The sequence below is a fragment of the Halyomorpha halys genome, unplaced genomic scaffold (genome assembly GCF_000696795.3).
Source record: "Halyomorpha halys isolate HHAL.00 unplaced genomic scaffold, Hhal_1.1 Scaffold1723.1, whole genome shotgun sequence".
Lineage (NCBI taxonomy): Eukaryota > Metazoa > Arthropoda > Insecta > Hemiptera > Pentatomidae > Halyomorpha > Halyomorpha halys.
In genome coordinates, this window is record NW_027115324.1 from 160,321 (window position 1) to 177,573 (window position 17,253).

General features: G+C 27.5%; 1 protein-coding gene across 3 annotated transcripts in view; it reads right to left on the reverse strand.

Moving 5' to 3' along the window:
* Window positions 1-514: 514 nt before the first annotated feature.
* Syx1A (Syntaxin 1A) overlaps window positions 515-17,253 on the reverse strand; it is a 115,196-nt gene continuing 98,457 nt past the window's right edge. Inside the window, exons 6-8 of one of the 3 annotated variants that reach the window (XR_010844805.1) lie at window positions 15,865-15,975; window positions 7,571-10,321; window positions 515-3,921 (exon numbers count right to left, since the gene is read on the reverse strand). Coding sequence is in view for 1 of the 3 variants with exons in the window: in XM_014435895.3 (XP_014291381.1) it covers window positions 7,575-7,655; window positions 16,384-16,494 (192 nt within the window). In the remaining 2 variants the exon portion in view is untranslated. Of the gene's footprint in view, window positions 3,922-7,570; window positions 10,322-15,864; window positions 15,976-16,383; window positions 16,495-17,253 lie in introns of all 3 variants that reach the window. The other 2 variants (XR_010844806.1, XM_014435895.3) reach the window with 2 other exon arrangements.

Genomic DNA, 17,253 nt, shown 5'->3' on the forward strand with positions numbered 1-17,253 from the left:
ACAAAAGATAGATGAAATATTAGAGGAAAGAGATTTCACTTTACTTCTTTTTAAAATTTCTCCTTATTTCCAATGTACAATTCACAAATAACTTAGAGTTTACATTAACTGTCTTTAATATGACAGAACTTTTTGCATGAACCAAAAGGTTTTATGAAGATGCTAAACATTATATTTTTATTTTAAAAGACCAGTTGTCACAGTTCCTTCTTTTAGGAACACTAATATCTACCAAGTTAGAAGTAATTACTTTTTAAAAAAGGTATAAGACTTTTTGTTTTTCTCATTTTTAAAACAGTCAAATATTTTAGTAATCGTTAGAAAGAGTGAAGAATATATCGACAACTGGCCTGTTAAAGCAATATTCACAGAAGAGACATAGAATTTATAACAAGTAGACAGCTAATTTCTAGGAAAAGAAAAAAAAAAAAACAAAAAAAAAAAGGAAAAGATAAATAAATGAAGAACATGAAAAAAAAAAAAAAAAAAACAAAAAAAAAAAGGAAAAGATAAATAAATGAAGAACATGTTTATCATTTTATACACCAACAAACATGAGCTCGCGTGAACACTTGACTGTGCTTACACAGTGATATATATATATTATATTTATCCACCACTGAAAAGACATTTAATATATACATACCGTATAAAACTATAGGCCAGTTTAGATATTTGATTCTAATAGTAGTAAGCTATAAGATAGCCATAACAGTTAAATAGAGAGAAGTTTAATATCTAAATCAAACAGAAAAAAAGTTGACTGTGTTTTCAATAAATAGGTTTCAGATTTGAAAAAAAAAAATAACAAGAAAATTCACTAATAGTCACTATGTAAACCTAAAAAACTTAATGTTTATCCAGTAATGCACAGGATATTACATCACAAAACCTATAATTATATAATACAAGATTCTCATTAAGTTTCATAGATTCGGCTATAAGTAAAATCCAATATGATACTATCACAGTCATGCCAAAAATGTTTCTATTTTAACAATAAATAAGTACAGAATTAATTTTAAAAAACAAAGTCCTTGTAAAAATATATATTTATACATACACTCATATATAAATATATATATCCTCAAATGATTTAACACCTAATTAAACCTAAAAGATATCAATTTCATGAAAAGAAAAAAAATTTAAATTTATGAAAAGTATAACACATCATTGTGCATAAATAAATATTTAATTTATTAAAAACATTCATTAAACACAATAAACTATTTAAATTTTTTAAACATCCAATAAGAAAATTTTAAAAGCTTTTACATTTCATGACATAACAATAAATATTTATAATTTACATAGTTAAATTAATATCAACATTGATTTAACCTTTTTTTTCTTTATTTTTTTAATAACCAAATTGCTGACTGACATCATTACAGCAGTCAGAAAACAGGTAGAAACCAATAATCATAATATAAATTCAGTTCTCTAATAATATGGATTCTTAAATTAAATTTTATATTAAATATATATATAATCATAAGTATTATGAAAAAAGGGCAAACTAATTCCATATAAATCATTAAGTTATTTTCCAATAAATAATTATATTCCATATTATGTAAGTATACCTTAAATTGAATACTTATCAACTCTATTTTTTTCTTAGCTAATTATATTGATGGTTTAAAAATCATGACTAATAAATTCGCCCTTCCTACATAACACTCACAATTTCTACAAAACAGAATATGTGTTTAAATATCTTTTTACAAGTGACAAAGAAGACCTATACGAATGTATATATGAGTGGGAAAAAGAAATTCTCAGTAGCGGAATATATTAGGCTCTTTTGCCAATTACGAACAAATGGTTTTGTTTTTTTAAATAGAAGTCCTCACATTGAGAGACAATTCACACAAGCAATGTTGCCTAGCTCTAAGTATATACATGCAACAATTAAAATTATCACAAAAAATTACACTTATATACCGTGAATAAATGGTGCCAGACCAACATGAATATCACATTATTCATAATAAACTCTTAATATATCGAACTTATTTTTATTGCTGAGGCGTAATGTGACCTGTTTCATATATTTTGTAATAAAGGAAATCCATAATAACCTATATATTTAAGAGCTTTTCAAAGCAACAACGCTACATAGACTTTTAAAAAAAATATATAAAACCTCCCTAGTTTTAATAATTATCAATGTATACAATACATCAATTAATTATATGTTGAAAACTTTATAAAAATTGTTCGTTGTTTACTTGCATATGACCCCAGGCAGAGTAATACCAAAAGTATTTCTCTATATTAGACAGATATTATCAATGAGATACATAGAAATATCAAAATAAAAATACAGTTCACTAGAGGAACGTTTTACTCTCTATAAAATGGTTTTAACATTAATATTATAAAAACCAACGACAAAAAATTTCACTTGAAAACAATAATGAAACGTTTGTTATATGAATATCCAACAGCTCTATATTGCTACAATAAAGGTGTGTGTATTATTATATAAATATAAGACAACTCAATTGATCAAAATAAATTAAACTATTTTTAATAATTAAGATTAATAATACTCATAAGTAGGAAGATAAAACAATAGATTTTGTCAATAACAATATTGATACTAAGGAAATGAAGTTTTTGATGTTTAATTTTAAAAAAACATGAGCTTTAATGAAAATTCAAATCAGACAGGGCATTCAAAATCAATCTGCTATTTATATGAAGCAAATGGTTGCTATAAAAAAAAATATCCTGTCAGGAAAAAATTAGTGTCTAAAACAATTTAGTACTCAGGAGTAATAAAATAAATTAGTTTGAGGGATAACAGTTTTTTGAACATTGGTTATTCAACAATCAGACAAATTAAAACAAAAAAAAAATTTCTGAAAGTTTCTAGAATAAATATTTAAAAGTATGTTCAACATACAGCCCTATGACCAAAGATTAAGTGTTTGATGTTTGTATTTTTACTTATTTTTTAAGCAGTTGTTCAAATATATTTCTGAATCAGTGCATTTTTAGCTGCAATTAAACCTTTTTTTTTCATATTTCCACATAAACGCAATTTTGATAAAAAATGCACACGGATATTTGTAAAAACATAATTTTATTTCTATTGTCTAGAATAGATTCAATAATACTGAAGACTATATAACTGGAAATAAAGATTTCATGAAATAAAAAACTCGAATGAATAGATCACCGAATACTGCCCAGTACGAAACCCACTTCCCTATTTATATCTAAAATAGGAATATGGCAGTGCTGACAATACGAATAGCATGAACTCTGGCATGGCAACTAGTCAAACTTGATACATCGGTGGTTTGTTTTGGAAACTATTCCTGACTGAGACAGTTACCCAGGGGAGAAAAAAAATCAGATAAAAATACAAAAATTAAATAAACAACCGAGCCTTATTTTAATTTTGAAAATTTATACCATTCTTATTCTATAAATAAGGAAATCTTTAAAAAGGCACTAAGGGATTTAATGTAAAATTAAATTAAAATCATTACAGTTTTTGAAACTGAATATAGAACATGTTATTGACCTTTAAAATATCCAGTTTACCTCAATATTTCAACACTAGTTTATATAGACATTGTCCTAGTCACTAATATAAATTAATAAATTATTAAGTACATAATAAACAATAAATGTAGAAGGTTTATTTATTATTATTTTGGAAGAAACATTTCAATATACATATAAATATATTATTACAAATAGATATATATATATATACTTTTTTTTTTCTGAAACTACCTGTACAATTGTTCAATTTTTTTTTAGTTTTGTTTTCAAATATTTGATGTGGTGTATGCAAAATATATACGAGAAAGTAGTGGCAATCACCAGTCCTAACAGACTAAATGAGTAACAAAAATGACTAGAAGAGACATTCCTTGTGACTTCCTTGAATGTTTTCTGTAACAGACAAACATAAAGTCTAAGTTTTGGCAAACAAAAAAACATCAGATTATAATAAAATTTTATAAAAATTAATAATACATTGTTTTACCTTCTATTTCTTAATTTCCATTCCCACACCATAGGTGAGAAAGGTAATATAATCAGGTATAATTCTCAATAATCAGTTTTAATCAGATATTCATGTTTCAGAGCCACAATGTGAAAAAAAAAAAAAACCAACACATTTTTAGCAATACAGTATCAGCATGTGTTTCTTTTTATTCAATTCACACGTATTATAAAACATGCAAGTTAAAACCACAATTCTTTATGATCATCGGTTCAGAAGGTGTCAATTTTTAATGATACTAAATCAGTCCAACTTAAAAGAACGCCGTATTTGACAACTGAGGCCGATAGGACGTCACATGTTATAAACTAGACCTGGACACTGTTTGAATAATGTATTTATCAGATAAAGTAAAAGGTTATTTCAAAAAATAATTATTTCCAAAATAATGAGTATTCATAAAATTATTATAATCTTAATCAAATAATTACCTGTACTTATTTCTCGAAATATTATTCAATCATGATTTGTTGAAATATAGAAATATATTTTTGAAATTTATGTTATTTCTGTATTAATATCTAATATTTCACTATTCTCTTATTTTTGAAATACCAACTATTTTTCACAAAATAATTATTTCTAAAATAACTAAATTTCTGAAATGTTTAAAATATGTGAATACTGGAGATACACTACACTATATTAGATGGAAATAGTTTACAAGCATTTCACCAACTTTTATAACCACCGCAGATGTAAACTATCTGACAATTGCTGTCATGATAGTATTTACTGTCAAGACTATATTGTCCTTCTAGGCCTGGCATGAAAGTGCACAGTACATATTGCAGCTATGTAGCTACAGTCATGTTAAAATTCATTCACACGGTGACAAATTACTGCCACGGTGTCAACTATCATGGTGTATACTATGTTAACAGTTGCTATCATGACTTATATTCTTGACTGTCTAAAATGAACTTAGATTAACTTCTTGTTGTCATAATTATTAATTCAGAAAAAAACATCTGATAAAATAATCATTTCTAAAATATTTTTTTTAAATTAATACAAAATAATTTCATTTCATAAAATAATATTCGAGTAAAATTATAAAATAGATTATAAATATTTTAAAAATTAATAATAGTATTGTAAAGAAAATTTCAATATTTTCCTTGAAAATTGTCTTTTAGAAAATGATCCACTGCTTCAAAAATAAATCTATCAACAGAAAAAACGCTACTGAGGAGAAAAATAACAACGGGACTGAGATAGTTGTAAGGAGTGACATGCTGGTTTTCCATACTTTAATAAAATAGATAAGGTCATAAACAATTAACTAACGAATATATCTGTCCAACTTTGGAAATTTTAAAAGTAGATCGATCGTCCAGAAGTTGTTTCAATGAAATTCGTGACATATTCATATACTCTATACAACCCTACACGTCTGTGCCAAGTTACCTCCCAAATAGGTGAATCGATTTTACAATTTTTTTTTGCTTATAAAGGTTTTGGACCCCTGTGAATCAGATCGGGCACTCTGAGCACTTTAATGACTGAGCCATAGCTAACATAAGCATTTTATAGCAGGCTGTAACCCCAAAACAGCTCTCTATATTAACTTAAAAAGTAATTAAATTCTCTACAAACAAAATAGCATGAATATGGTGTATTCAATTTTGCATCCATGTTTTTAAGAATTCTTTGCAAGTCCCCATGTAACCTGTTCACTTTTTTTAGTTTTCCAAAAAATTATATACCTCCCAAAGCATTCTAAATGCTTGTTTGAAAGATAATCATCTAAAAAGTTAAACATTAAAAATACTACATCTTAATTGGGCCAATATTGTTATATTGTATTTTCATTTCGTTTGGGAGTGGTTAGCTCATTGCTAAGGCAATCCACTACAACTCCAAGGACCCTGGTTCGAATCCGGCTGTGACAAATAATTTTTATCTGTTACCTGCAGCCACTGAGTCAATCCTGTAGGTTAGGAGCCCTCCGGGGTCCACCTAGCCTCATAAAGTGAGTATCCTTAATTTGGTAAAAGTGGAGTGTGATTCTGACCAAATCACCTCCTTGCACAACCTGGTCTAGTAATAGTACTTCCTGACAAAGTACTGAACCTACGACCCTTCATTGGTTGTAATGGTACAGATTTAATTGAATTTAATATTCATATCCAAAGTGCTAAGGAAAATCGTGTGAGTGGACATTTCAGATTAATTAAAAATATCCATGGAGATTCATTCGCTTTTCTTTATTTCTTAAAAAACTCAAAACTATGCATCGCCCAGAACATTTCGGATGTATATTTGAAAGAAGATAAAATTGTCAAAAAAACTAAATGTAGAAAAACATTTTAATCAGGCCAATATCACCGAACATACAATAAGCAATGTGAATTAGATATGACAATAAGCAGAAAAAAAAAGTCATATGAGTGAGGGAGGATACAAGATATTCTTGATAATTGTGATCCAGTCTAAAATATCATTTTACAACTTTTACAAAAAATTATTCTGCAGGTGTTGAGGTCCTCAAAGAATAAATATGTAACATTAGAGCAGTGGATCCCAAAGGGAGTGCCCTAAACAAATGCTGTTTTCTCAAAATATTAAAAAATAAATAAATAAAAATTGAAATAGAAAATATACAGTGCATTCCAGCATTTATTTTGCACTGTTTTTTCTTCTTTTAACCCATCTAATATTAAACCTACATATTAAATATTAGAATTACATATAGAAATATTAACCTACATATGTACAAAATACATATTAAACCTATCTAATGATAATTGTACCAATATTTTTATTTGCCTCAACAAGGTACCACAGCAAAAAGGTTTGGGAATCGCTGCACTAGAGAACAGGTAGTTAAATTTAAGAGTTGTTCATATCATTTATTTACATGAAATTGCAGTTTAAATCAATCAGAAATTTAAACCATACTTAGGCCCATGTAATATCCAAATTCATAATGTGATAATGCACAGGGAAGGCTAATGCATTTCATTTTCAATATTCAATATTTCGACCTGCTTTAACTCTTACTAAACTTATACTCTTCGGATCCAATTAGTAAAAATTCTTTTATTTGAGTCCAGAGGAACCTAGAAAGGATTTCAAAACCATGTTCATGACATGTTCATGTTAATCACTGAGAAAAACTTCCTCTAAGCTCATCCCTGTAAAATAAAAAAGGACCTAGGTTATAGGCTGTAACCCTGCAGTGTATGGCCGAAAGATGTAATAGAAATATACATCAAGATGTGCACAATTAATAAGATATATAAAAGGTGGTGGGTGTCCATAGAGGCACAATTCAATATTAATCTGAGCAATAAAAAAAAAAAAAGTATAAACAAATAGTGTATAAAAAATCTCTTTATTAACCATTAAGGGATACTACATAACTGAAATGAAGGATGTTATTTGATCTTCTCTTCCAATATTTACAAATTAAACAGTTAATATTACGGAAAAAAAGTGTAAAATAATAATAAAAGTTAATTGACAAAATTTGTTCATGATTATTTTTTTAATAGTTTATTAAATGCAACAAAATCTTGATAGACTTACAGTTTTAAAAGCCAAGGTAACCAGCAATTGTCGAGGCAACGATGAGGGCAAGTACCGAAAGACATATAAGGATCATAATCTTCTTCTGCTCATAGATAAACAAAATGTGATTAACATAAATAAAAAAATGTAATAGAAACTAGAACATTAGTAATACTACACTCCATTTTAAAAACTTTAAGCTAAACTGCAATATTTCAAAAATAATAAACAACAATAAAATAAAAATAATTGCTGCAATAAATTAATAGAAACTATTTCAAAGAAAATACTAAGCTTTTAAAATACAAAGGAAACTTACTTTTAATACATATAAATTAAATTTTAATAAAAAATAATAAATTTCTACAACTTAAATAAAAAGGTTTTCCTTCAGCCTCTCCTCCTCCTTATAGCGTAACAAAAATAATAAAGACACAAATTTGAATAAATATGGGCATTATATTTTTCCTCTTTGATTATTTTGTTTGTATGAGTTGAATTGAAACAGGCCACAAAAGTGACAATAAAAAATTGAAAGTACTTAATTGAAATACTGATATAAATATGAACATTTTCATCTTTGATTCATAGGATTTCTATAAGTAACTATGGAGTTCAATATTTATATATTAATCTTAATTTTGTTGAAAGTTAGCACTTAATTTATAATTTGATAACGAAAAATAGGCTTCAATTTATCAAAAACCTTCTTTTTTTCAACAAATTCATGTTTTGTTATCCTAACCCAACCCGCAGAAATGTTTTTCTAATTATTACACTAATATGCTTTTTGTTACTGTTCTATATCACATATTAAATTAAATTAAAGTCTAACAGATGGAGCCATAAGGTATGCCAATAGCATATTCAACACATGGACAAATAATTTAATATAAAAAAGTATTAGTGTATCAATAAGACATTTTTCTGAGGATGGGGTTTCAGTGCAGTCCTGGAACTTAAAATGCTGAAAAAAAAAAATGTGTTTAGTAAATGTATAATAAAAAGGAAGCCTATTTTGGTTTAACAAATAATAAAGTTCAATATAATAATAATTAATTGGTTGAGATTCCTCAAAAAATAAAATAGGAGCTAATTTCTTAATTAAATAAAGTTTCAATAACAATTTAAGAGAGACAATGTTTTGTAGACAGTTTCATGAATGTATAATACTTAATGTATTTTAACAAAAACAAAATAAATAAAATGAAAGTTTATTTTAAGAAGTTGAATCTCAAGATTAATCTATTTAATTTAAGAACACTAAAAGTAGAATGAGAAGAGTTTAATGAAATGATGGTTAGTGACTAGGCTGAGTGAAACCACTGTTGCACTATTTGCTCATGGTTTCAAAGTTACTATGCTCATATAAATATTTATCCACGGTTACTTCCTCATTAAAGCTTCAAAAGGTTACCAGTAGCGTTATTAAATTGCTTTCTTGAAAATAATTAACTAAAAGAGCAGCTACTATTTGGTAACCATCCAAGTAAAGTAATAAACTAAAGTTTAATACAATGTTTTGTTCAATATCTCCAACAGTCACAATATGTGACAATGATTCCAACAATCAATTAAAATGCCATTCCAACAAGAAACAACAAAATACTGTGAACATTTAAACTAATTTTACAATCTCAATAACGCTAGTTGTTTACTGAATAAATACATATATTTATAAAGATCTTTATTTAATGGACTTTGACTTTAATAAATACATCTTAAAAAAGTCTATAACTAAAAGTTTATACAAAGCAAGCTCTTAGAACAATGTATTTATCAATGAAACCTTAAAACTAAAAATCTATCAGTGCATGCCTAAGAGCTCACTCACTATATGATAATAATAAAGTTTTGTATATACATCCATATAATTTACATAATATAAGTTATACACAGGGCAAACTTTGATAATAATATACAAAATATCAATATATATATTTTTTATGATAATGGCAGTAAACTTTGGTATTTAATGCTGCCGAGCACCTTCTCAATCCAACGTATTTCAAGGTAGAAACAACAGTAATTTTTAAAAATAAGGAAAAAATCTACTTAATACTAATTCAAGAAGGAATATAATTTATGTGAACTATGCACATCTTCTAATAATAAAGATGCCAAGGAATATTAACTTCTGAATGATCAAATTTTTATAACAATATTCATAAATAGCATATAACTTCATAATGGAGGGGGGTATATATATATATATATATACACACACACAAAAGTGGTGCAATTTTAATTATATAGAAATAATTTAACCTTACAGGTATTTCTTACTTATAACAGTTCTGCAATTGACAATACTTTCAGTAGAGAAATAATTGTGAATACTTATACTCTGATAACCTAAATTACTTATAATTACAAATAGATAACCACAGAACAAAGATATGTTCTGTGTAGACCTTAAAACACTATTTTATTGTCTCTGCCAAATCTGGAAAGGGTAAATAGCAATATTTTTTCTAAACCCTACTGGTACGATACAATTCTAAAAGATTGTAACAAATATTTTTTTTTTTTTTAAATAAGTTGGTGATATTACTTCCTCATACAGCCATCAAATTGGTCTGAATCGATCACTTGCTATTTCGCTTCCAATTTTGTGAGTATATAATCGAAATATAAACATTTACGGAGCTTTGCGATTTTTTACTCTACAGGCTTACTATCTTCTTGTGTTCATAATATGAACACAAAAAGCAAAATGGTTAATATCAATAAAGATACTATGAGGCAGATGATGATGTAAATTTTTTTCTGTGAACAGAAAAGAAAAAATCATAATATTAGAAATTGATAAAAGGTGATCATTTGAAAATAATAAACAACACAATGAATAAGCTATTTCTTACAGGTGTGCAGTTGGTCTGACATAAATTTTTAAAAAGTGTAACCAAAATTCATACTTACTTTCAAGAAGCAACTTCCACACTTCCACTTGTTTGGTTCTTATTTATACCATATATGTATTGGTCACAATGGAAAAATCATTCTTACATTCACGAGTTTAAAATGGAGATGCAATGAAAATAATATCCATTAGTTTACTTCTTTCAGAATATCGGCTTTTATGAAGAGAGAATTATGATGCGTATTCATTGGAACCAGAAAAGAAGCTAAGGAGTTATTTCGATTAAAAAATGAAGTAAGATTAAAGGTGTAGCAGTATGTTAGAGCACCACTAGATCATGCCAATAGAGTTAAGCAACTGGGGCAATTTCTTTAAATACATTTAAATTTTTTCTTTTATTTTAGTTAATGTCTGTTATTAACCTTTGTTGATTTTTGTTGTTTAAATGATTGTAATCTGATTATTTATTTATAACCACTGCTTAACCTCCCAAAAATAGAAATAGATGTTAAACATATAAAGCCACTATAGATGTTATCAATTTTTCTCATGTATAAATCTCAAATAAATTGCAACTATGACTATTATTGTGTTTTATTTTAGCAATGGCCTATTAAATACACTTTTTTTTATTTATAATCTTAAAATTCTTTCTTGAGACTGACAGTTTTTTACTAAATAATTCAAAACACTATCCAAATTTTAGTCTCAAAACTTTTATTGCTTTTACACGTCCAACGTTTCGGCCAATTCGGCCATCTTCAGGGACAATCTTAATTCACTATGAAACATATACATATCATTTAATCATTCCAAAAACTTTATACAGGCTATTCTGCCCAGGTCAAGACATTTATATCAATAAGTCAAATTTCCATTAAAAATCACAGTCAAAATTATTTCTCATTTACCACTATCAATACACTTGTGAGAGAGTGTATTGATAGTGGTAAATGAGAAATAATTTTGACTGTGATTTTTAATGGAAATTTGACTTATTGATATAAATGTCTTGACCTGGGCAGAATAGCCTGTATAAAGTTTTTGGAATGATTAAATGATATGTTTCATAGTGAATTAAGATTGTCCCTGAAGATGGCCGAATTGGCCGAAACGTTGGACGTGTAAAAGCAATAAAAGTTTTGAGACTAAAATTTGGATAGTGTTTTGAATTATTTAGTATAATACACTTTTTTTGTTGCTGCCACTTAAGTTCATAGTTTTTGTCAGTGGCGTTCATAAAACACATAGGCATTCATGTATTACAAATTTATTTGGAAAAATTTACTTTTCATCAGATGAAACTAAATATTTATATTTTATAAATAGATTTATGATCTATATGATTCATGATTTTACCCAATCAAAATACAAGATCATATGTTCTGCATCTCCCTGTCATTCCTTCTTGGCAAACCTTAATTTTTATGATGTTATAAAAACAAAAAAAAATTAAAAGGAATCCTATAAACTTGATTTAATTTTATCAGAACTTATCTATATAATCTATATCAATATAAAAATTTCATAACTTCAAGTACTTCATTCTATTAGAAGTAGTGGCCGATATGGTCGAAGGGAGCAGCATCTCATCTGAGATACAGCTTGAGTTTCCTTCTTTTAAAGTAATTAATTTATAGATAAGGTCTAGAGGGTATATCAATGAAAAATATCAGGGGCAAATATGGACTTCTGGAATTTGATCTCTGTCTTAGTTTAAACTTATACTTCTGCTAACAATAATCTTCCTCTTTTCAGTAATAGATCACAGTTGATGAATAGAATGAAAGGTTAAGATGATCTAATCTAATCTACTTAAAATGGTCATGGTTCAGAGACTACGGAGAGCTTTGAATTTATAGGTACTAGGGTAGAAGGAAGAACCGGGAGGTACCAACTGGGAATGATGTGAGGAAGGTTGATGGAGTATTACCTGATATCTATCTAGTTGGCAAAAAAGAGACCAGAAAGAAGCCGAGCCCCGGTTCTTCAAATCTGCTTTTCCGTCTGGTTGCTGAATAGTTTAACATACATAGCAAGAATGACATACCTGCAAAACTACAGTAGCAGAAGGACTTAAACAAATTGAGATTTCTGAAAAAAGTAGTTACAACAATTGAGGAGGCCAGAGATAGTACAGGAAACGTAAGATAATGAAGAAGCAAAGGTTCATATTTCATGAAAAAGACAATGAAATAAAGGTAAGATGGCAATTAGAAGCTTGTCTTTATAAACTGGGGACCACTAATGGTTTGTAGACCACTAACGAATGAAAGAGCTGATTAAAAAGAGTAAGAGAAAGCAGTATGCCTGAAAAAAAGGGGGGGTAAGGGACCAAGACAAATAGAAAAAGTGGTTCAACATTACTAAACCTAGCAGGAACATCCAGACAGAGAAAGGAGAAGAAAAACAAAGTACAAAAATTAAAAGTTTGATCCTTCAAAGGAACCAGATTTTGTTATATTTGTTTTGTTTTTCAACATATTCATCTTTTCCCTGAAAGATGGGCCATATGTTGATTGAAAACAGAAAAAAGAAAAAAAACAAAAAAAAACTTTAAAATAAATATAACACACAGGTATGATAGAAGTGGTATTAAATTGACAATTGACACTGTTTACTTAATATAACTTTGCATTCCATGAGATTTATCAATATATTGGTCACAAAAAGATTGACTTTTTTTTTAAGTTTCATGCAAATTCAATCCAACACAATCAATTCAATGTAAATCCATTCCTACTAGTGAAATTTGTTCAAATTTAATTTTCTTATTTTCCAAAACAGGGTTAACTTTGATTCTAAGAGGCTTGATTGTTCTTACTGCTAAATAAGATTTATGGTCTTGATAGTCTTAGACCTCAATCAACATCAAATGTCAGCAATAATACACACATATTCACTTTCGATATCTGTAAAAAATATATTAAGAAAACTGATAGATATGTTTTGTTAAGTAAATTATACATTTTTTTTGAAATTGTCTTTTAAAATTATTTTAATTTCTTAATTAACCATTTTTAAAAGACATTTTCATAAAACCAACTGCACTTTAAAAATGACAAAGAGTTTTAAATAAAAATAAAAAAAGATGTACATGTCACACAATACATAAATGAATATATACACAAGGATAAGGCAATTGTATTTACACAATTTAAATACAAATGACTATTGGACAGACAAACAATACAGTACTGAGAAGATGGGTTGACATCCATGACAAATATGGCACACTTAGGCATAACCGACTGGGGATAACATCTATCACATGCTAGTGGGTAAGGTGAGCTACACAGTGAAATCTAACAAACCTTCATCAATATCAGCAGCACATAACCGCATCTCAGATTTCCAAAATTTATAAATAATTCAAAAAATAAATAAATGAATAGGGAAAAAATATAAAGAAAAAAAGATAGTAAAATAAATGATAATACAGTTTAAACTGGACAGTAAATAAAATAGTACATTTTAAAAATGTACTTAAGATTCCATCTCAAGTTCTTTAGGTACATTGTTGCACTTAAGTTGTTCTATCCAACTAAATTTAGAAAACTGTAATAAATTCAAAAGGATTTAGATTACGATATTCAAAAAATTGTTGACATGAGAAAACATTAGTTACTTTAATTAAAAAGTAATGGACAAATAGAATAAAATGAAATTATTTCTTGGTTTTAGTATTTTATATAGTTTATTTAGGTATTTATAATCTTATATTATATAGAATTATTTTCTACTATAATCTGAACTAAAGTGTAAATAAAAATAAATGGATTGTTGAAATATTGCATATCTGCTAGAAGAGTGTTACATTGCAAAAAATCTATCAAGTTCTTGTTGCTCTTCTAGCCACTGACCGATACTCTCCCAGTTTTGAAAGAGGATACTATTTACTATGAACCACTAGGCTTATAGCAATAGTTGAGTGTAAGAACAACTTTGTATTACTAAATTTCAAAATCAAATTTTTTTTTAGTCATAATACTCTTTTACCAAAGGTGTGATATGTTTCTCCTCACACACTTTAGATCTGATCAACCTGGGACATCATCAGAGGATATTCTAAAATAAATAAAAAATGTTTTTAACAACTGGCTCTTGTTTTAAAATCATTTAAATTGATTCAAACAAAACGTAAATATTCTAATACTCAAGTCCAGTCTAAACTGAATTATAGGACAAATTTAAGTTAATTGATAGAGGTAATATCCCCTCAAACATAATAATAGTAATAAAACCTCAAAAAAATAAAAACAAATATAAGAAATAAATTTAGAATTGTATGTTAGCGAATGACTGGTTTATGTAATAAGACTATGTAAAGTTCAACAGTTTTATTTCATTTAATTACTAATCAATAAATGTAATAAATTTTTGTTATTTTTTAAAAATAAAAAAGTTAAAATAAAATCAACAGTTGAAGAAAAAAAAATCGATGAAGAGGTCATATGCTTGTTCAGTATGATAAAAAAAAAAAAGTAGTGAATCCTTGGGTTTGATATGTAACAGTCATGGGTTGGAGAGTGAGGGCATTAAGTGCTTTTTGTTACTAAAGGGTTTCTGATCAGCATTGTCGGAGATTAACCTGCATTCAATGGATAATTAATATTTTTTAATTTGAGGCAACCCAGTGTTCAAAAAAGGTAGTGTATTTACCTAGTTTTATGGTTTTAAGGTCATTCCAAAGATATATATATAAAATACTACATAAGATTTAGTTGGACTTAATTTTCTTATATGAAAAAAAAAAAAGATTCCCTATAAGATGCAAGTAGATTTTTTTTTAAATTTTAGTAAACCTGGCATATTTCTTGTAATTAATGCTATAACTGTTTAAATATTCATAAATTTTAACAACTTTTTTAAGCAGAAAAGTATGAGCCTTTTGAAGAAGCAACCAATGTGAACAGTAGCAGTTAACTCTAGTTGTGTTTAGAATAAGATTTTTGGTAACCTGTGAATTTAGTTTTCTCAATATTAAGATAATCTTTATTCAGCAATAATAGCTCAATCAAATAACATTTCATCACTGAACATTTTCCATAACTGGAACTCTATGAGCTAGTATTCCTAAAAAACATGTTTCTTGTACTGTACTTAAAATTGAGATACAATAATAACTCATAAAATGGTTATAAGCTCACTAATTTGTATAGTAATCAGTCCTAGAAGGCCTACAATTAGATTCAAATTGAGCTTTTATAGCTTTTAGAATTCAAAATTTTATTATTCTCTCTTCTATATTAATTTTTAAATTACTCTCCCAGTAATTGAAATTACAGAGAAAAAATTAACCTTTTCTTCAGTAACCCTTTTATTAATAAATAAATAAAAAATTATCCTTTTATGAATAAATAATATCAATACATTTAAATTATTAGAATGACCTTAAAGTTCCATAAAGAAAAAAAAAAAAAAGAATTAAAAATAATAGATGATTTACCTGTCGGGCTTTTTTCTGGTATTCTTCAGCCAACGTCAGCTCTCCTTTTCCTTCTAAAACTGCATCAACTGAATTCTCAACGTTGTATTGTATAGTATCGATGAGCTCACCCTAGATTGTCGGGACAGGGTAGATAGGCACAGAGAGAGAAAGATACAAGCAAAACACCGCAAGCACACACAGACCAAGTTATTCAATTATTAATGCCAGACAAAAATAAATACATATATGTAATTAAAAAAAAAGAAAAGAAAGAAAAATACCCACATGGGTTAATATATAACAATGAAACCATGAGAAACACAGTGTATTGTTAAATAACAGATTATAAAGAGGAGGCAGAAGGTGAATTTGAGGAAAAAGGAAACAAGAAAGAGAAAAGAAAAAAAATTAAAAACTTTTCAAAAAAAGAAACATACAAATAAATTAAAAGACATTGATATAAAAGAACACTTATTGTCGCTGCGGCGACTAACACTCTAACAACACACAAAAGTTCGCCGTGCGTGAGTAACTCACCCGGCGAGCTTTGCTTTGATACTTGAGAGCTTTCTTTGTGTCTTGGGTCGCAGTTTGTACATAGTCGACAGCATGTTCAACGTGATACTCTATACGGTCGATCATCTCTCCCTAAGGTGACGAGTGCACAAAGCAAACACATAAAGGAAGAAGGTTAGTAATATACTATGTATTAGTTGATTACACAGGCCAAACATTACTAAATATAATTGCCATGTGGAAAAGCTCAATAATGGAAATTTTGGTCATCTGAAAATTTTTTACTATATATCGATAAAAATAAAATTAATATGTTCATTTCACTATCATTATGAACTGAATGATAATAATTGGTCCGATTTTAAATGATAAAATACAAAAATATATCTATAAATAAAAAGAATATATACCGAACACATATACAAGACAGCAAATAGGCAAAAAATATATAAATATTTATAAAAATATTATTCATTGAAATAAATTTATTTTTTCATGAAAGAGTGTTGTTGGAGTTTTATAAAGGTCAATAAAAACAAAAAATAAATAAAAACAACATTAATGTTATAAACTTTTCAAATGACCAAAATACTTCAATGTATGTAAAATTTGCAGATTAATGGTAAATTAGGGCAGACTAGAAGAAAGAAAAATATGTTAATATTATCAGTGGAAATTAATATATTAATAAAATGTCAGCTAATTACCATAATGTTAATAAAAAATCAGTTAAATATGATTAGTATGCATTTCTAGCCCACACACACCATGTGCACCGTTCATCTTGTTGGGAATTAATGGCATAGAGCAGTCAGTTTATATTAAATCAGTTCAATGTATGGTCACAGTATAGCATGAACAGTACCATATATCAATGGCATAGAGCAGTCA